Source organism: Staurois parvus, unplaced genomic scaffold (genome assembly GCF_062004578.1).
Source record: "Staurois parvus isolate SC_StPar_1 unplaced genomic scaffold, SC_StPar_1.0 ptg000399l, whole genome shotgun sequence".
Taxonomy (NCBI): domain Eukaryota; kingdom Metazoa; phylum Chordata; class Amphibia; order Anura; family Ranidae; genus Staurois; species Staurois parvus.
The window spans coordinates 352,064-376,939 of record NW_028318195.1 but is presented as its reverse complement, the minus strand read 5'-3'; the positions used below and the strand labels follow the sequence as shown (position 1 = coordinate 376,939).

At 45.8% G+C, this 24,876-nt stretch overlaps 1 protein-coding gene across 1 annotated transcript in view; it reads left to right on the top strand.

The window, feature by feature from the left end:
- The window catches only part of CFAP276 (cilia and flagella associated protein 276), a 283,349-nt gene that overhangs the window by 219,660 nt on the left and 38,813 nt on the right, over positions 1-24,876 (top strand). Inside the window, exon 4 of the mRNA XM_089686470.1 lies at positions 7,298-7,413. Coding sequence (XP_089542596.1) covers positions 7,298-7,413 — 116 coding nt within the window. The remainder of the gene's footprint in view (positions 1-7,297; positions 7,414-24,876) is intronic.

Here is a 24,876-nt window from a genome sequence, read left to right as displayed (position 1 = left end):
CCCAAAATTTCCACCCAATATCCTTACTCAATACGGATCTTAAGATTTATGCTAAAATTCTAGCTAGCAGATTGTTAACCGTGACTCCTTCTCTTATCCAATCAGACCAAGTAGGGTTTGTTAAAGGTAGGCAAGCAGCGGATGGCACACGCAGAGTACTTAATCTATTGCGGATTACTGAATTACGTAAAAACGCAAACTGTTTTCCTGGCATTGGATGCTGAAAAGGCATTCAATAGAGTTCATTGGCAGTATCTCGACTCCACTCTTTACAATTTCCGTATCAATGGCTATATCAATTCGGCTATTGTGGCATTATATACAGTGCCTTCCACACAAGTTTTTACATCCAATGCCTTGTCAGACCCCTTTCTTATCACAAATGGAACCAGACAGGGATGTGCCCTCTTGATCTCGGGTATACGAACTGCAAATTTTTCTCCAAAAATTGGCCTCTTCGCAGATGATGTGATACTTACCATAATGGACCCATTGACTTCATAAACAGCAGTCTCCTCTACACTCCAAATGTTTAGCAACATCTCCTACTACAAACTCAATGTTACTAAATCCTGTGCACTCCCTATAAATATACAAAAAGCATTGTTACAATGTCTTAAAAATACATTTTTGTATAGCTGGTCCACGACGCGTCTGGAGTATCTGGGTATCCAGGCGTCTTCACCTTCTTCTAGTATGTTCAAGGCTAATTATGAGGAACTATACCAGGTGATATTAACAGATCTATTAGCAATTGGTAAACATGAGCTTTCGTGGTTGGGCAGAATAGCGGCCTTTAAGATGTTGATCCTGCCTAAACTTCTATACTATTTTAGAACGATTCCGATACTCATCCCTCGTTCTTACTATAGTAAACTAGATATTGCATAGAAAAAATATGTTTGGGGGGTAGGAGGCCCAGAATCCCGTTTTCGGCTTTCATTAAGCATAAATCTAGAGGGGGAGTAGGTTTCCCTGTTGTATATACCTACTACCATGCTGCACTACTAGATCAGCTTCAGAACTGGTTGATCCCCTTGGATATGTTATGGGTACAAATAGAGAGAAGCACAGTTCCAGCTGGGGATCTTCAGGCTCTACTACTTGCGAAAATTATCTCCCCAAAATTAAGTCATACCTATCTTCCCTCTGGCTCTGCAACATTGAGCGCATGGGTAATAGGCTTATCTAAATCCGCCCCATCTACCCCTAAGGTTAAACTAGACATACCGTTAACAACCTATGAACAGATCCCTGAGAAAAGCGGGCTATTCCAGGTTTACAGACATCCATGCTTCTCAAGTGCGGGGCAATATATACCCATTTCTTCAGATTCGGGCCTACAAGGGCACCAATTATAGCTCAGATGTAGAAGTGGATGCTAAGATTTGGCATTCATTATTGAACCCTGCTGGACTAAAAAAGGGCATTTCGTGGTTCTATAGATTTTTGCAGTATGATTCTGACAATTCAGTGATAGCATGTGTTGAGAAGTGGGAAAGGGAGCTGGGAAGAACCTTCACTCAAGAAGAGTGGCAAGCAGCTTGGTCTTGCAATATCAGCCTTTCAAAGTGTAGTAACCACTGGAATAGCTCTCTTAAGATTCTGTATCGCAGCTATCTCACCCCATATAAAATCGCAAAAATATACCCCGATGCAATGCCTTCTTGTTGGAGGGCTTGTGGTGAGGTTGGAAGTTTACTGCTTGTTTTGTGGGAATGTGCAAATATATGGGAATTCTGGAGTGATGTCTTTGCTTTAATCTCTCGGGTGTCAGGAGTGCAGACAAATCCAAATCCTCATTTAGCATTATTAAATATTACATTGAATTTATTTTCTGCTCAATTTCGAACAATTATCACCCACATTCTAATAGCTGCTCTGCTAACTATTACTAAAGCGTGGAAATCTTCTACATCTCTTCCTATTTTGGAGGTGATTAATAGAGTACACTCCCACTATCTGTATGAGAGAGCCTACGCACTTTCAAATCACACTATAAGGGTATTTGAAGTTAAATGGCAATGCTGGAACACTTTATTCAAAAGCTCTGATCTATAAGAGTAAGGGACCATATGGCAAGGATGTTGGAGTCTTGTTGAATTCTGTTGGATATGTTGAACCTCCTTTTTTCTCCTTATTTTTCCTTGGATTTTTTCCTCTTTTCATTACTTTTCCCTGTTTATATTGTTTTTTTTTTCTTTTCTGTTGTTAAATCTTGTTCGACTGCATTTGCATTGGATAAAATTTTGTCCCATCACATATGCCAGCTTGGGTAATGAAGTGTGCACTGCTATGTTCTGGTTTATATATCAGATAATGTTCTGTAATGCTGAATGTACTCTGCATCATTTGGACAATATGTGATGTTCTTATGGCTACTGTTACAGTCGACCACCTTTTTCTCTTACTGACTTGGAAAACCTTAATAAAAAAAAAGTTGAAAGAAAAAAAACTTCAATAAAGAATATTTGAATATATTGCCTCCAAACAACCTAGTTTCACATAGTCCTCTTGCAACTATCCAGCATTTATACGCCAATGCTTAAGTCCAGAACGTACCCCCAGCTGTAAACTGATTTCCATGGAAGAATGATCAGAAATAGCCTTCGGTAGATACTTAACATGGCTAACCAATGAAAGACCATCCATCGTAGAAAGTAATATGTCAATTCGAGAAAGTGTACGGTGAGTCTCTGAATGGCAAGAGAACTCCCTTACCCCTGGGTGCCTATGTCACCAAACATCAACTAACTCGTGGGTCTCCAGCCATGTCGCTAACACCGGGTAAGACCCGGATACACATCCCTGGCAATCCAGAGCAGCATTAGAGACCACATTAAAATCCCTCAGGAGCAATAAAGCCCCCTCTGCTGCAGAGATCACCACTGAGAAAATATCCTCCAACACTGCGAAGGAGAATGGTGGGGGAATGTACAGTATATACTCACAAAAGTAAAGCACGGGGTAAAGATTTTACAGACCAAAATAACAAATCTGCCCACTGGATCCATCTTAATCCTCAAGACGTGTATATTCAAAGATTTAGCAAGTAAAATAGCAACCCCCCCTGGAATAGGTGGAGTACTCCTCATGATAAACCTGAGCAAAAATGCCGTAGAGCCATGGCCTTAGAGCCCCGCAAATGCGTCTCTTGAAACAATATAATATGAGGTTTATGTTTTTTGATATGGTCAAAAACCAGAGTTCGTTTAGAATTTAGGCCTCGGACATTCCAAGATATCAATTTGATCAACTGAGCCATTATCATAAAATCATAAATATCCGACATATAAAAGAGCTCCAGAGCCATAAAGCCCCGCCAATCCCAGTGTAAACATTAAGGGGGCACAACAATCCCCTAATATATAGCAGAAAATGAACAGGTAAGCAGCACATCCTGGTAACACGAAAGAACAGTAGCCAACTCCCCCCCTCCCGGCACACAACCCCAACTTGTTGAGTGCTTTGTTCCTATAACACATAAAAAGATAACTGACCTTGGGGGTCAAAGGTCTACTCCAAACCCTCCAAGACCTATATAGGGGGTCCGGTCTCCAAACAAACTTATAGAGACAGAATCACCTATCCGAAGTGGCACGTAGGGAAACACTTATTAACAGTAAATAACCACAAAATTCAGGTACCAAACCTCCCGACTAAATCAAAGTATTGTCACAGAAGGACCTAATATAAAGTCATTCGGCAATCTTCTTCAGAGAGCAAAGTCTCAACAGATAACTCGCCAGAGAGTCCACCTGCAGCTCAATGTTCTCGCAGGACCCAATAGAACACAGCCCCTACAGCAGAAGTCTGGAAAGGATACAGGAAGTTCCCTTTAGGATAAGAGACATCCATATAGGAGGTCAACCCTTCATTCGGCCATCCACTGCACTCGGGTGCTTCCTGGCATCCAGCCAACAGGAGACCTCCACTGGGCTAGTGAAAAAGTGTACTGTACCCTTATCCACCACTCTCAGCTTAGCAGGATATAGCATACCGTACATGAACAAAACATACTTTCACATGAACAAAACTCGCTTGCTGCCTCTGCGTAGCTGCAGAGAAATCAGGATATATATACGATTTCCATTGTAAACAAGTTCTCCAAGTACTCTAGGTCTAGGAGGAGCTCCTGGATGCGGAGCCCACATTGGAATTCTATGCGCCCGTTCTACGGCAAATAGGTGGGAGAAAGTATGAGCTTCCATATGTTCCTTAAGTCAGCTTTCCAGAAAATCCTCAGGCTGATTTCCTTCAGCCCCCTCCAGGAAGCCCACCAGCCTGATAATATTGCGTTTCAGACTGTCCTCTATGTCTCCCAGCTTGCCAGTATGAGCTGTCAGCTCCTTGGTAGCATTCTGCACAGATCCTTCTAAAGGATGGATTATATCTTCCAAATCACTGATCCGTCGTTCGGCCTCAGTAGCTTTTACCTTAACTGTTTGCATGTTTTGCTTCACAAAGGACAGATCAACTTTAAGCCCACCAATGTGATCTGTGAGGGCTGTCTGACAGAGATGTATGGCTGGCATGATCTGTTTCAGCGATGGCTCCTGTTGCTCTCCCTCTCCTCAGTCCCCTTCACCTTCCTCTGACCACAGACTGTCCCTACACAGACTGTAGAGGAATGATCCCTCTTAGGTAAGGCGCTTTCCAATGGCACAGTGCTCACAGCCGCAGAGGATGACTGTGGCAGCTCCACCATCTCCTCCACGTGTAACCCAGCCGCGGCCGCCATCTTGAGAGCCCCAGGCAAATCTAGCCTGGTGCTCTCCTGAGGATTTCCCTCCAGACTGCCCGATTTTCACCATTGTGAGGTGCTCACCCGCCTGAACCCCCCTTCAGGTCTACGCTTCTCTGCTTGTCAGGATGGCTGCAGGATGATATGTCCCAGCTGGAGCTCCGACCACCCACTGCTCACTCACTGGAAGCCAGCTCCACCCCCCAGGCTGATTTTAGTATACTTAAAACGTAAGGATTCGTAAGTCTTAAATTAACCCAAGAACAAAAATTTTATATATTTCAGTTTACCAGTCCATAGATTTGGTGGCTGCATTCATTTCTACTTTTCAACCTAAGATTATTTTTAGCAAGTACAGAAAATATCTTTTGATCTTTCCAGAAATGCCAGGTCCTTATAACTACCTGTGAACCCACAAGACAGCATAAACAAACTTTTGTAAATTACTGATTTTGTCAAAACTAGACAACTGCAGGGACTGATGTGAATATACAATACATGTGTGTGTGTGTGTATATACATATATATATACCTGTAATAAATAAACTCTTGTACAGAAGCCCTCCATCTAGCCCCCCATATTAAAGACCACTAGAATGGGCAAATTAGTAGAACCCAGAGAGGATTTGGATGATGTAGGAGGGTTATCTTTAATTTGAATCTAACATTTAATGGTCTAGTTCAAAATACTATGTGATCAATCAGTTTTTGGTGGAGTTGCTATGTTGTGTTTTTGAAAATCTTTTCAGGTTCAGTTGCAAGATTGTTTTGGCAGAATGAAAATGATCACTATGGGATTATTAGTTTGGGGTGGAGCTGTTAAGAGGTTTTGATATTTGTAAGATGTAGATGTTTAGAGTAGGGGTAATTGTTTAATATAAAATATGGTGGAAGGTGTATATATCTTTTATAAAGATTATACATTTCAAACTTAAATTTTTTCCATTGGAGGCATCAAATTATGTTGGACGATTAAGAGGCTAATTGTGACAGAAAGGAGGAGGCCTTTATTTTTGTACATAGGCTGCCTAGATGACAGCATAGATGCCATTCCTGAGGAAGTCCTTTTTAAACGAAACATGTTGAATGGGATTAGTCTGTGATGTCCTCATATCAAACAGGATAATATTGGTGACCCCACTCCTTATGCATGGAGGTAGTGGTGTTCAGTAAGGCATTTGTTAAACAATACTGTATAACACACAGAAATGTGAATTCTTTTTATATTGGATTCGAATAAAGTTTTAAAAGGTTTTATGCTATGCAAGCCTCTTCTCCCGTATTTTTCTTGAGTTGCTGCTGAAAAGAAAACCTGCGCAGGAGGGGAAAAGGAGTAAAGAGAGAGCGAATCCAGACAAAAGAGTTGAAATTGAAACGCCACACCACTGTTTAATGTAAAATGCAAATTTTGCCCGTCTTAGAGATACGTGGTCAATACCATCTGGTGACTGTGTATCCCTTACACCCCAGTCACATCAGGTGCGATTTGCATGCCATGCGACTTGCATATCGTATGCCAAGTCACACCATATTGTCCGCTATTAGAGCGGTCATGCACTACTTTTGTTGCGATGTGCATAGACATCTGCAAAATCGGCAGGTCACCCGATTTTGAAATCGTGCGACTTCACTGTAAGTCGCACAATTTCAAAATCGCTTTGATGTGGCCCTCAAACTGAATGTAGGAGTTTTGGTGCACTTTCATAAGTGCACAACACCTGCAAGATATAATAGAAGTCTATGGCAAAGCACAGCTAACCTGTACGAAAGCTGCAGGTACTGGTAAACCGCAGCACATCATGTGAAAGCAGCTTTATAGGGGGCTTGGGCCAGTAAGGGCTTATTTACATTTACGGTTTGGGGATTGGTAAAACCCCATAGTTGTGATTTATTTTACCTCTCCAACCACTTGTGTAGCATTAGAGATCGCAATGACGACCCCGACCCATGCTCCAGGGAGCCCATGTAGCCTCTCTCTCACATTTTATTTTACACTAAGAACAGGAGGGGTGGCATATACATGAACTGATCCTCTCCATTTTCCTCCTGCAACAGCTGAAAGTTAAAAGCTGCAGGAGTAAAATGTTCATTATGCTATTCAAAATAATTTCTGAACCATTTAATTTCACTTTGGCCCACAATCAATTTACAAATCTTGAGTGGCCCTCGCTCTTCAAAAGACTAAGCACCACTTGTGTAACGTCTGGGTGTGCATACAGTACTTACAGCATTGTGCAAACTACAAGTCTCATGAATCCACTGTGTCATGGAGATGAACAATGACAGACATGTTAGAAGTTTAGCCTGTGTGATAACCATGGATCCTTTCATAGATACAGTGCAGAAGTGAAAAAAAACAGGAGATATCAATTACCATTTTTCATTCATTAATTCACATAGATGCACTAAGTAATTGCAATGATAGCAACAGTTTTACGAACACGTCAAAGTAGTTCAGGCATTAGGATTTGTTTTACCCTTTGGAGTATTTGAATATGGTGTGGGATGTGAGCATACATTTGAAAATAATGTATTGTTTAAAATGTCTTGCAGAAGGATATTGAAAAACAGGGCCAAAGAATTATCCATGTCTCCAGAGGAAAAAACAGAGTTTAGACAGTCGGTGAGTCCACAGAAGATCAGTGTGCACAGCTTTGATGGAGCTATCAGTAAGTAACACAGACTTCTAGCACTATGCACATACAGTGTGTTCCATATCCCTATCTGAAGACGTCCAATTAAAGGAAATGAAAAGCATTACTTTAAACAATCATTACTTAGGTATTCCTTCCAGACTATTTCCATGTAATGTCACTGTCACTGGACTGACTAGGGCAGTGGTGGGCAACCTTATTTTTCAACTGAGCCAAATCTCGCCAAAACCACGATTGAAATTTATTTTGAGAGCCACAATTTTTAAAACTGAAAATACATCCCCCATATAGTAATTCATCCCCCATAGTAATTCATCCCCCATATAGTAATTCATCCCCCATATAGTAATTCATCCCCCATAGTAATTTATCCCCCATATAGTAATTCATCCCCCATATAGTAATTCATCCCCCATAGTAATTCATCCCCCATATAGTAATTCATCCCCCATAGTAATTCATCCCCCATATAGTAATTCATCCCCCATAGTAATTCATCCCCCATATAGTAATTCATCCCCCATATAGTAATTCATCCCCCATAGTAATTCATCCCCCATATAGTAATTCATCCCCCATAGTAATTCATCCCCCATATAGTAATTCATCCCCCATAGTAATTCATCCCCCATATAGTAATTCATCCCCCATATAGTAATTCATCCCCCTATAGTAATTCATTCCTCCTATAGTAATTCATCCCCCCTATAGTAATTCATTCCCCATATTGTGTCAATTCACTTACCTTTGCTCCGCGCGTTCTTCTCGCCGTGTTCCCGCGCCGTTCTGGTCTTCAGGGCGGACTGTGAGAGGAGAGGAGTTCGTCACGCTGCCCCGCCTACATCCTGGCTGCCCCGCCTACATCCTGACAGCTGCAGAATCCTGACTGTTGGGGCGGCCGCCCGAGAGGAGGGAGGGGAGCGGGCGCCCGGCACACAGAAGAGCCGCATTTAAGTTTGTAAAGAGCCGCATGTGGCTCGCGAGCCGCGGCTTGCCGACCACTGGACTAGGGGATTGATCAAATGCGGTTTTTTGTTATATTCTAAACTCTATTTATACAAGTATTTATTATGGATCCACAGGGATTATAAATTTAGCAGAAAAGAAAACAAGCAGGAGGGTTGTTCAAGGTGCTACATTGTCTACTCCAGGAAAACACACATGAAACCAAACAAAATTACAACATTTTATTACAAAATCATCTTAAAATCTGTTTGGAGTCTGTTTGGAGGTGTGTTAACCCACTTTTTTTTTTAAAGTAGTAGTAAAATGGAATAAAAAAGAAAAAAAACACTTTTCCCCTGCAAGGCAAAGTTATAATGTGCTAGTATGCATCAAAAACTAGCACATTATGTGAAACTAACCTTAAAATAAAGCCTTCCAGTGCAATGCTGTCACTGCTGGCAGGGCTTCCATCTTCGCCCGGTCTTCCTTCCAGGTTTGCGGGCTCTGGTCCTTTGAATGGCCAAGCTGCAATGATGTCACTGCACGGGAAACACTGTTTCAGACAGGATCCATGCTGTTTCACACAGAGCTCTAGCAGGAACGGCAAGCCGCTGCTTCAGAGCGCATGCGCCAGCTGCTACACAAGTAAGTATCTCCTAAACGGTGCACACTTTAGGAGGTATTTACAGTAAACATTAAAAATGAACTTTACTACCACTTTAAAATGATTTTATAATACAATTTTGTAATTGTATTTGTTTTCTGGAGGGTAGACAATATATCACCTTGAAAGTCCCTTCTACTCATTTCCTTTTTTGCTATCATATTATAATTGAGATGCGGTGCTGAGGATCAGATATACCCAATGGTTACAACAGATTGTCAATTTGTAAACTGGCCCAGAGCACACACAATATGGAGTTTATTTACTAAAGCTGGAGAGTGCAAAATCAGGCTCACTTCTGCAAAGAAACCAATCTGCTTCCAGTTTTTATTGTCATAGCGTAATTGAACAAGCTGAGGTTAGAAGCTGATTGGTTTCTATGCAGACGTGAGCCGGATTTGAACTCTCCAGCTTTAGTAAATAAACCCCTATATATCTGTGACATTAATGCAATTAATATATGGTAGTGTTTTGCATACATTGTTTCTTCTGTATAGTTTTTAATAAAAAAATGTTTATGTAAGCATCCATTGCATGTGTAGGCTCTGCTCAGTGGTGCATTACGTTGCTACTCTCACATTCCTGGTCTGCGGGTCAGGTCAAAAAAGTTAACAGAGCACAAGGGTACATTCATATGGGCATTTTGCCATGCCGCTTATTCCAGCGGCGGGAATCTAGTGCTTCCTGCTGCTGGGTTTGACAGCTGCGAGTGGCCTACACTATAATGACAGGCTGTCGGCAGCCGCAAATATTCATTGTTGTTTGCACTGCCAGTGTTAACTTTCGGTGGACAATACAAGCTGCAAGTGGAGATCACTGAAATAGCATTGTCTACTTAAGTGATATCCAGCTTACAGCCCCATCGACTAGGTATGTCCTATAAATAGTAACATTGGTCCACACTGGACCAATGTAACTATGTATAACATGCCAATGCCTGGAATTATTCCTTAAATAAAGTTGGTGCCAGGTGCCCCTTCTAACCCCCCACATCCCATATAATATATCCCAGTAAGGCCTCATTTACATGGCCATATGCAGAAAGATCTTGCATAAAACATTCTTCCTGCTGCATACATCTACTTATATCCATATGAGCTGAAATGCCCACATTCTGTATCTGCAGTTCTCCAGAATAAGTTTTTCATGCTGCGGTGGTACAGGCCCAGAATGACCCCAACTTTTACTGTTTCAGTCATTCTGCATCTGTGTTGTCTTCACTGCTTATGCATTGCTGATTATTGCATTTTGGCCGTGATCTCAATAGGGACCAGTGGCACTGCATAGGGTCCATTTACTCAGTACAAATGTAAACATCAGCACAAACATTATTGTGTGCACAACCTGAAAGTCAAGCAAAATCGGACCACATACACAATTTTTCTATGCATTTCTATGCATTTTCTATGCAACTAAATGCTACAGACTGAAACAGAGCAGTATTAATGGGTCCATAGACTTCTACACTGTTGCATTCAGGTCCATATAAATTACAGATCTGAGCAGAGCAGCGAACAAAATCCTTGACCGGCCATGTATGTGAGCTTTTCTTTAGTCCTCTACACCAGCCTTTCTCAACCAGGGTGCCTTGAGGTTTCTTCAGGGTGCCTTGGCAAAATGTCTAAAAAATGCCCAAAACTTGTATACAAGCCAGCGGGTGGAGCAAGCCTGCCTTTTAGTTACACAAAGCCACAATTTTTAATTGTGCACCATCACGACCTGCTAGCCACCAGCATCCTGAAAACCAATAACATCATCAGTTGATAAACAGGATGTCAGCTGCCTGCACAGCATCCTAGTTTGACCCTCCCCTGCCCCTCTTTGTCAGTGCTGGGGTCACATTAGCTGAGTGATGGATAATAACCGAGGGAGAAAAGAAACATAGGAATACTAGTCGGTACCAGTGTGCAAAAGTGTATTTGCTTTGGAAGAATAAATCACCTCTAATGCTGGATGTCCTACATGTGTGGATGTTGCTGCATTATATAAAACTATTAGAATAGTTTTTCACATTTTAGAATGGGGTGCCCCAGGACTGTCCATAATTTTAAAGGGTGCCTTGACTGAAAAAAGGTTGAGAAACACTGCTCTACACTCAGGAGGAGACATATTCCACATGTGCTACCTTTAAGACCTTAATGAAGAAGCCTGATTGCAAGCTTGTGGCTAGATAGCTTTTCCACCAACCAGACTCCATATTCCATTTTAAGGAAAAAATTCAACATGAAACAAAAACTTTATAGGGAACAACTCCACTTTCATTATTTCTTCTCTAATCAGTAATGAATCATCCCCATAGATTTAGTTACAAGAAAGATGGAAACCCTCACTACTTGTATATAGACACAAACGACAAGTCTGTACTTGCTTTGCATGCAAAAATATTACTAAGAGTTAGTGGAGCAAAAAAAAAATTCTCAACAAAAACAACTTGCCAACAGTGACCAGTCAGATTTCAACTTTTACCCTTAATGAAAATGAAATAAGAAATCTGATGGGTCCAAGGAGATCCTGGGTTATTTAACCACTTCAGGACCCGACTGTTTCACACTCTTCCTGCCCAGTGCTGTCGCACTTGGATGACAATTACTCAGTCATGAAGCACTGTACCCTATGAATTTTATATACATTTTTGAGACAGCTAGTGCTTTTTTGGCTTCTTTGCAAATAAATATTTGATCCAGGCAGCGGGCAGAAATGTAGTCAATAAAAAAGCCAAGGTCAGTGCCAGACAACTCTGTTGCTGGCTGCACTGTCAGGTGACACTGGGGACTAGCGTGGCAGCAATCAGGAACACGGTTACTGACTTACACAGGAACTGGTGTGGCAACAATCAAGGACACCATTGCTGGCTTACACTGGGGTCTGGTGACACTGTGGCTGTTGTGGTGGTGATGAGGAAAACTGTTGCTGCCTACACTGGTCAGGTGTGGTGACAACCAGGAACATTGACTCTAGCCACACTGCTCTGGTGTATTGATGATCCCCTAATGACTATGATTGGCTGCACTATGAGAATGGAGGGCTGGTAAAACCTCTGGTTGAGCTAAAGTTTTACTGCCCCTCAAGCACTGCTCCCGTTTAGCTGCAGAGGCAGCGGCCAGGTCTGTATACATGCTCTGGCTGCGTTGCATTTCTTTGCAGCCGTGGCAGGGATTATATCTGCCAAACGTGACCAATTCAAATGAAGGGGTTACAGTGCCTCTCCACCTGCCAAATGCGCTCTAAAGAGAACATCACCAAACACAGATCACTCTTCTGAGAGCATTGCACATGTGAAGGAGGCCTTAAGGTGGCTGGTGTGGCAGTGATCAGGGACATTGGGGCTGGTGCAGTGATCAAGAACACGGTGAGTGGCAGCACAGGTATGGCAACATTGTACTGCTGTGGCAGTGACATACAGTGATATGCCATTGACATGATCACCACCACAGCAGTACAATGTAACCATAGTAACAGTGCCCTTGCTTTGGTGACAGTATGTAAAAAAAAAAAAAAATCAAAGAAATTGAAAATTGTGGAAAGCCTGCTGAAGCTTGTTACCTGATTGTTTATGGTGACAGCACTCCCATTGAGATCTAATGTCTAATATCTCCATACTGAAACTGAAGTTGTTTTTTTGTTAAAGCACTAACAGAAATGCTGGAAGCTTGCTAAAAGCCTTTACAACTGCTTTCCAAAAGTTATTTCCTTTACAATGTGCTCTTATACAGGATGAAAAGCCTGTGTGAATGATGTCTACAGATCTACAATTTTAAGGGTTATAACTGACCTGCCACTCACTGAATATGACCACAGTCAAAATCACAGAGATCAGCATTTGTGATCACATCACATTTTGATGTTTGCTATGAATATACACTGATGGCACTGACATTCACATTTAGCACACCCTGCAAATTCCTGTGGCTGGAATGTCAGTTGTGTGTGAAGAACCATACAATGCAATGCAATGAAAGGCCAGTGGCACCACCTATCCATGACTATTTACACAGCCAGCAATTACCTGTGATTAGGGACAGATGATTGTGGATGGATGTGTGGGTCCAGCCACAATCACTGCAGCCAATTGCTGCATTTGGGTACACTCACAAATAGCTGCTGATGCCATCAGCCTGTCATTGCATTTTATGGGCTGAGTGGCTGCAGCTCTTTGCACACAGCTGTCATTGCAGCTGCAACAATATGTAGGGTGTGCAAATATCCCATATGAATGTGCCTAACTTAAAGGAGAAGTACAGCCAGCCGGCATGGAGAGCTTGCGGGTAAGAGAGACTACAGCGGTGAGAGTGGAAAGGATGCGGCCTTTCCTAAATAGATATCCCGATCGGGAGGCTGCTTTGCTGCTGTAGGTTGGTTTTTCTGAGGGTTTTTTCATCCCTTGTAATTTGGCTTCCATTCCGCCGTTGGCACGAAATTTGCGGGTAGTTTCAAATAAGTTGCGTAAGGAAGTGGCGTTGGGCCGCATGGGTGGTCCATCTCCGATTGCACCCTTGCCGGGGTTGGTTGTTTCTTCCTTGGGGGTAGTACCCAAAAAGGAGCCCGATGTGTTTTGGCTGATTCATCATCTTTCCTTCCCAAAAGGGGGGTCTGTTAATGATGCCATCGCTCCCGAGTCGTGCTCGGTGTCCTATATTTCTTTTGATGCAGCTGTTTTTTGGGTGCGTCGTTAAGGGTGAGGTGCTCTCATGGCAAAATCGAACATTAGATCGGCTTTCCGGTTGCTGCCGGTTCATCTAGACAGTTTTCACTTGTTGGGTTGTCATTGGCAGGGTGCATTTTATGAGGATCAGTGCCTTCCCATGGGGTGTCCCATCTCTTGTATGTTGTGCGAGATGTTCAGCTCCTTTGTGGAGTGGGTCGTGCGGGATGTTTCGGGAGTGAATTCCGTCATCCATTACTTGGATGATTTTCTATGTGTGGCGCTTCAAATGTTTGTGCTGTTCTTCTGGCCACTCTGCAACACATTGCAGAGTGTTTTGGGATTCTGCTGGCTGTGGAGAAAACAGAGGGTCCGGCCTTGGGGATCGCTTTCCTGGGCATTGTGTTGGATTCTGGCACTATGGAGTGTCGTTTGCCTGAGGACAAACTGTTGGCATTCCAGGTTGAAATTCGTATGGTCATGGGTAAGCGCAAGATCTAGCTTAGGACTTTACAGTCTTTGTTGGGCAAGCTGAATTTTGCCTGTCACATTATGCAGATGGGTCAGGTGTTCTGCACACGGTTGTCGGCTGCGTTGTCGGGGGTCACCTCGCCTTCTCAATTCATTCGCCTGACTCGGGAGCATAGGGCTAACTTATGTGTCTGGTACAGTTGTTTAGATTCATTTAACGGATGGCCGGCCCGGTGAGCAATTTTGATTTGGAATTGTTTACGGACACGGCCGGGTGAACGGGCTGTGGCCGTCTTGGCAGTCTGCAGGTTTTCTTCAAAATCTGGTTTTGCTGGAGCTCTTTCTGGTCTTGTTGGCGGTGGAGATTTGAAGGTGCGTTTTAACTGCGATAATGTGGGTGTGGTTCAGGTCATTAATCGTGTCTCGACTTCTTCGCAGTCGGTAATTTCCTTGCTTTGCCACTTGGTGCTGCATTGCCTTCAATTGAATGTTTTTCTCTACACTGTGCATATCCCTGGAGTTGATAATGCTATAGCTGATGCTTTGTCTCATTTTCAGTGGGACAGATTCCGAGAGTTGGCACCGGCTGCGGAGCAACACGGTGTTCCTTGTCCCGACTAGCTGTGGGAGATTGCTTTGGGGTCATCGCTGGATGGATCTGGTGTTCGTTCTGTGTGCTCTAAGGTGTGGCTTGATTGGCAGGAATTGTTACGACAGGCCGGCCTGGATCTGTGGGGGCCGGCAGTGCGGCTCGCGTCCATGTATTTTGTTACCAGGAACTTTGAGCGGGGCGTGTTGGTGGCTGCTCTAGATTGCCAGTTGGCCTTTATTTACAATGCAAGGCTGTCAGGACTTCACAAAGGATTTTTGGGTCTGACAGGCTCTTAAGGGTTATCGTAGGGCTCATCGGCATAGGGATGCGCGCCATCCGGTCTCTTTTACGTTGTTGTGTACTTTGTTTGAGTGTTTGGGGTGTTCTGTACCTTGGTTTATGAGGTTGGTTTATTTCAGATGACTTTTGCGGTTGCTTTTTTTGGGGGGTCTTGAGGATTGGGGAGCTCATTAGTCATTCTAAATTGGTTATGGGAGGGTTGTTAGTATGGGATGTCTCATGCTCGTGGGTTGAGGTGTGCATCAGCCGGTCGAAAACGGACCAATTGGGCCATGGCGCACGGGTGCGGTTCTTTGCTATTCCGGGTTCTCCTGGGCGTGCGGTGCAGGATTATATCTCCCACCGTCCAGCGGTGTCTGGGTCCTTTTTTGTGCATGCTGATGGGTCTCCTCTGTCCCATTTTCAATTTGTGTCTGTTTTTCGCAAATGCCTGTCGGCTGCTGGCTTGGATGCGTCCTATTATGCCTCGCATCGGGGTGGCCATTGAGGCTGCCCTGTGGGGTTTGGATGAGGCAGTAGTGAAACGCATTGGGCAATGGGACTCACATAGATTTCGCCTTTACATCCTCATTTACTGACGGACTAGGTGGGGTCTTGTGTTCTTTTGCTGGGTTAGGTGTTTTCTTTCTTCGTGTGTTGTGCGTTTTCTGGTTGTATTTATTGTCCTTTTGTTTTTCAGGTGGTGTGGTGTGCCTGGTGTGCATCCTTAGTCACTTCTACATTTTTTGGGGGGCCAGGCATGCGGACGTGTGGCCCAATAGCAGGCAACTGGGTTTTTCTCAGCAGGCTGCATGTATCCGCTGGATTGGAGTGCCTGGCATGTTGTGGGGCCGTGTGCTCCCTGAGGTGCATCATTTTGTTAGCCTGGACAGGCCGCCTGATGTGCTGTTGCTCAATGTGGGGGACAACGATTTGGGGGTTAGGTCCATGAGGGAGCTGGTTAGAGATGTTAAGCTGGATCTTCTGCAGTTGCGCAGGGAATTTACGGACACGGTTATCGTGTGGTCTGACATGGTTGCACACTCTTCTTGGCGTTTGGCTACATCAGTGGCACGACTTAACAAGGCCTGTGTTAAGGTTAATAAGGAAGTGGGTAGGTTTGTTATCCATAATAGGGGGCTGGTTGTTCGACATTTGGAGTTGGAGGTTGAAACTTGGTGATACCTTTGTATCAATGGTGTACACCGATTTGTGGTCCCTAGGTTTACAGGATGGCATCCAGAGAGCTGTCAGGGTGTGGTGTGGCACGCATGGGTAAGGGCTTCCAGTTGTTGGTCTTTGGAGGCGGCAAATTATTTTAAGCGAAAGTTTATGGTTGGGACCCATCTGTGGTATGGTGTGCCCGGGTGCATTCCGGTTAACCAAGGTTTAACTGGAAGGTGGAGGTTCTACACTGCGGAAGGTGTGTTTTTGTCTCCGAGCCGGTGCGTTGCGGCTGGCGGCCTAGTATGAATATTATGCTTAAGGTTCCGCAGGGGGATATCAATATTGTTTGGTGCCTTCGTAGAACAACTACTTATCCTGTATGTTTCTGTTTTAAGGAACATTTTGTAATTTAAGTTGAATTGTTAATAAAAGGCCGTGAAGGCAATTTTACTCCAACGGTGTTTGGTCTCCTTTATTGGTACATGGAGGGTTGGGGGGAAGGGGTATTTTGAGAGATTTAGGTTGGGGTGGTTTTATTTGCTTTGGTCTTAGCTAGCACATCTCTTCTACACCAGTCATGTGGTGTCTGTCTCTATGTGAGAAATGATCATAGAGCAAGTGTGGGTGGAACTGCACATGGGGGTGCATAATACAAAGGTAATCATTGGAGTTTTTTATAGGCCTCCAATTGTTAATGAGGAGGTGGAAACTCAGCTCCTTGCACAGATCGAAAGTGCTGCAAGGGCTGGGACAGTGATAATTATGGGGGACTTTAACTACCTGGAAATTGACTGGAGTAATGGTACTGCAAAAACAGTTAAAGGGCAAAAACGTTTAAACCTACTACAGGACAATTTTATGGTACAGTTCATAGAAGCCCCTACTAGGAATGATGCTCGGCTGGACCTAGTAATCTCAAACCATGCAGAGCTTATTATGAATGTCCATATAAAAGAACATCTGGGTAGCAGTGACCATAAAACGCTCAATTTCAAGAGAGCTAATTTTCCAAGGCTGAGAGCTGCTCTCCAAGACTTAGACTGGGAGGGAATATTGGCATCGATGAACAGAACTGTCAGGAAAGGAGATTTTTATTGTATTATTGTAGCATACAAACCAGCCACAACTTTTTCTTATAAAAGTAAAAAATATAAATAAATACAAACATAAACCTTGTGTACAAACAAAAAAGTCCAGAACTTTCTGAAAGGGAAAAAACTCAACACAAAATGAAACAGCTATTTAAGGCCTGCAGCATAGTAGTCCTATATGGTATTTAACAGAAAAGCCCATACCTAAAAAAACCCAACATATATACATATAGGCCTTTATGGCCAAAGGAAGGAGCAACAAAGCCTGATGCTCCAGGCATACAAAAAAAAAAAACTCACCATCAGCATAAAAATATATACTTATGAAAGGCCTTTATGGCCAAAAAAAACAATCAATTTCCATCTCACTGCTTCCGACGGACCATTGTAGGCCCAGACACTCAACAAAATAATTACATACCCAAGAAAAGGACTAACAAACTCAGACCTTCAGCATCTGCAGCCTTTCATCAAAAAAGGATCCATACCTACAAAATCTAGGGGGGTGTAAAAGAAGAAAATAGGGACAGATGCCACCACCTGAGATCAACAGGCAGCAGCTACAGGCTTGATGTTCCTCCACGCCTCCATCCAAGCCTTCCGCCGCCACCTACCTCTCTCAAGGCCCGAATCTTCCCAACCTCACCAAGGATGCCACACACCACCACCTGGACGGGGAGGACTTTTTGCCGAATTGAAACCTGGTACCATGCATTCCACGTGTAATAACGGACCACTAAGCTGACTAAAAACAAGGTGTCCAAATTAAAACCCAGGCGGCTTTCAAATGCTCCATACACCCACTCTAAGACATGCAGTGTAAGAAAGAAACACCCAGAGCCCCACCCACCTCTTTATATACTTCCACATTAAAGGGGCACTGAAGCAAGAAGTGGTTCATGGTTTCCACTTCACTCTGACACTCCGACCTCGGACAACCACGGTCATCCAGAGGACGGTACTTCAAGTTACCCCTCACGTAAAGCCTGCCATGGAAAGTGAGCCAGGCCTGGTCCCTAAACTTCAAGGGAATACGTTCTAGATTTATCAAACGTAAACCCTCCCTCATGATATGGCCTGGGCAATCTTTCAAGGCCAACGGCGCATGGAAAGCGGTCGCACGCAATCCTCTCACCCATGAGCCTCCTAGGGAGGGATCTGACCTCCTCCGCCGTCACATGCCTCCACCAGAGTAACTTCAGGCACGGGGCCACATAAGCCGGGAGCTTACCGTGCTTGACCCGCAAGCTTTTCACTGGCTCGCCACTCTCCCAACTGCTCAGAAAGCAAGTCCAAAACATCCCTACCCATGCAGGTGGTCTCTCTGCCAGTATGTTACCAAAATTATGTTTCAAGAACATCAGAGAGGAGAAAGCTATCTGGTTGACCATACCTAGGCCACCCTCCTGCCTGGATGAGTAGGTTACATCCCGCCTGACAAGGTTCAGCCTGTTCCCCCATAACATCTGAAAGAAACAGCTGTAAATCCTCGTATAGAGCAACTCTGGCAAGAGGCAAACAAAACTGACATACAAAAACACAGGGACCAAGAATGTCTTGATCAGGTCAACCCTTTCCCTCAAGGAGAGCCGCCACCCCTTCCAGCATCTCACCTTGACCTCGGCATCGGACAGCTTGGCCTCCCAATTTGAGTTGCTGTAATCAGCAGGACCGAAATTGATGCCTAAAATTTTCACACTCTGCTGAGGCACTGGGAAGGTGTCCCAGAAGTAAGAAGCTCTCACCATCCCCACCCATCCAGAGAACTTCACATTTGTCCTGATTGACCTTGGAGCCAGAAGCATCGGCATACTGATCCATCACCGAGACCACCTCCTGCACCTCCCCGGTCCCGGAGATGAAGACAGAAATGTCGTCAGCATAGGCGACGACCCTCGGGCGGATCCCCAGCAGCACCCACTGGCACCCCACCCAACGCCCCACCATCTAGCCTCCTTATGAAGGGGTCGATAGCAAAAACGTAGAGCAGAGGGTTCAGTGGGCACCCCTGATCCAACCCCAAAAGGCCGCCTAACCCAACCATTCACCAACATGAAGCTCTCAGCCTCCCTGTATAACGTCTTCAGCCAGCCAATGAACCTCCCCTCTAAACCGTACCGGTCCAGGAGATGCCAGAGGTACTCGTGATTGACTCGGTCAAAAGCCTTTGCCTGGTCCACAGCCAGCAGAAACTTTCCCCATACCTCAGCCTTACACCGTTCCAGAGCCTCCTGGACAGCTAACACCGCTGTGAAGGTACTCTTGCCCTGAACCGAGCAATGCTGCTGACGAGAAAGCAAGCCGTTTGCCACTGACGACAAGTGCCAAAACAAGATCTTAGCTAGAACCTTTCTATCGACATTGAAAAGGCTAATGGGGCACCAGTTCTCAATAGCCAAAGGATCCTTACCCTTTGACAGGAGAATCACTGCAGCCTACCTCATGGAGGGAGGGACCCCTCACCCAGACAGCAGTTGTAAACCTCCGCAAGGCGAGGCGTCAGGCTGGACTTAAAGGTCTTAAAAAACTTTGCTGTCAAACCATCTGGCCCAGGAGTCTTTTTAATGGTCAGACTGTCAATGGCTTTGATCACCTCTTCTGCAGTAATTTCCCCAGTCAAACTTGCAGGCAAGACATTACCTTCCAAACCTGGTGTAGACTCCAAAAAGCTCAACATCCTTGTCCGGTCGAGGTGCTTCTCACTCAGCAAGTCCACATAAAAGAGACTTCCAGAATCCCTGACCTGGATCTCATCAGAGACCCCATACCATCTCTCAGGGCAGAGACCGTCTTAATTGCTGCACCCTGTTTTCAGTTCTGAAAAGGGTCGGGCGAGTGGTACTTCCCATAATCTTTCTCCAGAACCAAAGAGGCACGCCGGTCATACTGGTACTCCCTGAGGAGAAGCTTGACCTCCGAGATTGCCCCAGAATCTTCACTCCACCGCTAGAAACAAGGCGGTCGAGCTTCCTCTGCAACCGTTGGTAGGCGATGTACTTATTAAATTGCTTTCTTTTTCCTATGGCCTTGAAAAACCTGACAATCCGCACCTTAGTAAGCTCCCACCACTCCAACTTACTGTTGCAGAAATCCAGCACGGTCTCCTGGGCCTGAAAGAACTCCTCAAAAGATTGTCTCACCTCCTCGTCTTCCAGCAGAGCCAAATTCAACCTCCAGATGCCCTTCCCTCTCAGCGGCGTGTCTAAAACATTCAAAGCCACAGTAAGCATAAGGTGATCAGAAAACTGCATCGCCCGACACTCCGGTGCCAAGAAGGCAGAGTCCTCCTTCAAAAAAAACCTGTCTATCTTACTCTGACAATTACCTCTCCTAAACATGAAACCAGTGCTATCTGGGCTGCTCTTAACCAAGGCATCCACCAGACCCGCTTCCCTGACTATAGCATTCAGAAAAACGCTATCATATCCCAGCCTGTCATTGGAGCCCCTCCTGTCCTTGGGCCTAGTTACAGTGTGATCACCTCCAAAGACCACCAGCCGAGATGTAAAAAGGAAAGGCTTGATCTTTGTGAAGAGGCATTTCCTGTCCCACTTGGACTGTGTTCCATAAATGTTAATTAGGCGCAGTTCCTGCCCCCTCACAAGGACATCTAGGATCAGACATCGTCCAATCTCCACCTCAATAATCCGCCGGCACGTTACCATACCGGAAAAAAACACTGCAACTCCGCTGTAAGGCTCAGCCACAAGAGGCCAATAGGAGGGCCCACGCCTCCACTCCCGCTTGGTGAGATGTATATCAGCCAAGCTGGGCAACCTGGTCTCCTGCAAAAACAAAACATCAGCATCAACACCGCTGAGCAAAAATAAGGCTGACTCTCTAGCACTCACAGACAACATTAATAGTTACCACCTTTATCGGAGCGGGAACTGCCATTAAGATAATTGAGAGTAGCGTTTCTTAACCCTCTTCTTGACTTTTTTTGAAGGGTCTCCTGACCTCTTTAGAGATCGTCCTGCCTCCTCATCCTCCATCGGGGAAACAGGATCCTCAGAAACCTCCTCCTCCTCCCCTGACAGAGCCCCAAACATGTTACCAAGGGCCACCTCTCCCACCTCCAGAGAGGAGATAGACCCTGCAGGAGAGAGGACCGGCCTGTTATGCCTCCCCACCACCGACCACCCCTCCTCCACCTGGACCCACCCTGCTCACTCTGAACAGGACCCTGGGACCCCTGAGATTCCCTACTGAGCTTTTTCTCCCACCTCAAAGGGAGGAGAACCGGGGGAGCAGACACAGACAGCCTAGATTTTACATCCACCACCCCGTCCCCTCTGGTAGCCTCAGCCAACTTTTTCCCCTTACCAGGAGGGGGGACGGACCCAACCAGAGAAACTACCGGGACACTGACTGGGGTGGGCTCAACCAGGGCAACTACCACAGAAGGGACAACTGAAGCCACCCCCGCCTCTACCAAGGCCACTGCAGAGGCCGACTTGGCCCTCTCCGCCTCTGCGGCATCCATCCTGTCCAATTCTGCAGCAATTTCCACCACTGGGAGATTGCGGAGTGCCTCTGGGCACTGATTGTATGTATGGCCCAAGACCCCACAGAGGTTACACCTCACAATGTTGCAATCACCAATTTGACCAGATGACCAATTTCCTGGCAAAGAGAGCACCGTGTAACCAGGCACGTGGCAGCAAAGTGCCCCTTTGCACCACACCGGTGGCATACCCAGGGCTGACCGACATAGAAAACAACAATTCTATCCCTCCCCAAGAAAGCAGATGAGGGTATGTGCTGAAGTACATTGCCCTCAACTCTCAGACGGACGGTAGTTGTCCATCCACCTGTCCAGATCCCTCTCTTGTCTACCACCTTGCTGAGGGCTCCCATAACATCCCCATACCTCCCCAGCCACACTACAATATCCGATGGGAGGATGGACTCATTCCTCACAAGTATGGTGACCTTTTTAATTACGTTCTGTCTTGATATTAATTTGGGGACAACCCCACCCACCTGGGACTATGGACATAAATTGCCTCGTAGCGTTGCCAAAAGAGATCCAGTTGCTCTGGCCTCAGGAACGAGACATTGTATTTCCCTGCACCCACAGGAGCAATAAAAGCAAAAATATCGTCCGCTTTGAACCCCATTGTGGTGGAACGGTTCCACCTGGGCTTCCTCGTGCGGAGCGATACATCACACCCAATGGTCCTCTTTTCCAGCAAGTCTTCCAGTACTCTCCCAAGGCAGGTATTATAGCTAAAAACACTCCCTTCCCTGCTCTCCCCAAACCACGAGTCGGAACTTCGTGTAGGGTGAAAATTATTGACTCTTTATTAAACACAGCTCAGTATATATAACTTCACCCCCCACCCCCACCAGACAGCCTGGCACCAGGTTTTCTCCACCCACAGCAAGCCATACAATACAACAATACAGTATGAACTCTATTAGAAGTGAAAGACCACAAGGTCACATTTCCCTAAAGAAACAGTGTAGAATGTTTGTGAAACATATACAGCTTTACAAAGGGGATAAAAACCAGAACAGAAAAGGGCAAAATGTTATCACACAGGGACAGTTCCTCACAAGGCTCCCCCGTTGTGTAACACCCGCCAGACCCGGCGAGACCTTCAAACGGGTCCGCTTGGGGCTGGTAGGTTCAGAGGGTTACTTCTCCAACTCGGCTTGCCGGGACAACCCATCCGCATTGGCGTTTTGCTTCCCCGGTCGGTACTGGATTGTAAAGGTATAGGGTTGGAGGGCCAAGCTCCACCGCAGCAGACGACCATTGTCCCCGGAGACCCCGTTTAGCCATACCAGGGGGTTGTGATCGGAGAGTACGGTGAAGGAGTGCCTGTACAGGTAGGGCTGCAATTTCTTGAGGGCCCATACCAAGGCAAGACACTTTCTCCACAACAGCGTAGGCCACCTCCCGGGGTAACAACTTTCTACTTAGGTAGGCCACTGGATGGTCGTTCCCGTCATCCTTGATTTGGCTCAGAACAGCGCCCAATCCAAATGTGTAGGTATCTGTGTGAACACAAAACCGTTTGGAAGGGTCAGGAGCAGCCAAAACGGGAGCATTGATTAGATCATGTTTGAGCTTTTGGAAAGCCTTTTCACACTCTGGGGACCACACAACCTGTCGGGGCAGATTCTTCCGTGTCAGATCCGTTAGGGGTTTAGCAATGGCGCTGTAGTTGGGGATGAATTTACGGTAGTACCCTGCAGTGCCTAGGAAGGCAAAGACCTGGGTGTCTTGGTGTGGGGAGTGGGCCAATTTGCTACCGCTTCCACCTTTGCCGGTGCCGGTCGTTACTTCCCACATCCTACCTGATGTCCTAGATATTGGACCTCGGACACCCCAACATGGCATTTGTCAGGTCGGATGGTCAGCCCTGCTTGCCCAATGCGATCAAGCACTTCCCTGAGATGTCGGAGGTGATCCTCCCAACTATCACTGTAGATAGCTATATCATCTAGATAGGTGCAGGAGAAGTCCTGCAGCCCATCCAGCAGCTTATCTACCATTCTCTGAAAGGTAGCCGGGGCATTCTTCATCCCAAACGGCATGACCCTGGACTGGTACAAGCCAAATGGGGTGATGAATGCCGACTTTGGTACAGCGTCCACATCCAGCGGAATCTGCCAGTACCCCTTGCAGAGATTGATAGTTTTAAGGAAATTATGCATCGGGGTATGAATCGGTCACGGTCCGGTCATTGAGCCTGCGGTAGTCCACACATAACCGGATGGTTCCGTCCTTCTTGGGTACCAGGACTACTGGGGAGGCCCAGGGACTGTCAGAGGGTTCTATCACACCTAAATCTAACATTTCTTTAATCTCTCTTCTCATCCCTTCTCTGATGGACTCGGGCACTCGGTAGGCTGCCTGCTTCAGGGGGGCCTGACCCTCCTGTCTACCCGGTGGGCAGTTGTGGTGGTGTAACCGGGCAGAGACGAAAACAGCCCTCGGTGCTCTTATAGCAGTTCCTGGGCCTTGGGAGGCAGCCGTGTGCTGATATCTACATCTGCTACACTCAGCTGGGACTGTCCGTCCCCCAGCAGCCCCGGCAGAAGAAGCGTTTCTGAGTCATCGGTAGCCGGAGCGCAAATAGCAGCTACACTGTCCTCCTGTCATTCGATGAACGGTTTCAGCATATTCACATGGAAGGTTCGCCAGATCCTTCCATCCGAACAGTGTGCTACAATGTACGTGGTATCACAGAGTTGCTCCACCACTTGGTACGGGCCCTGCCAGGCAGCCTGTAATTTGTCATGCCTGACTGGTTTCAAGGCCAACACTTTCTGCCCTAAGTGAAAAGTTCGGTCTCGGGCAGACCGGTCGTACTACCATTTCTGTCTGCTCTGGGCGGCCTCAAGGTTGTCTCCTACTAAAGTTGTCAACCGTTATGGCTTCTCCCTGAGCTCCAGCACAAAAGCCACCACCGAGGTCCCCTCCTCAACCACTGCTCCCTCCCAGTGTTCGCATAGGAGATCCAGGGGTCCCCAAACCCTCCAGCCGTACAGCAGCTCGAAGGGAGAGAACCCAGTGGACTCCTGCGGTACCTCTCGGTAGGCGAACAGGAGGTGGGGAAGATGCCGCTCCCAGTCCTTATGGGACATGGTGACCGTTCCAAGGAGCTGTTTC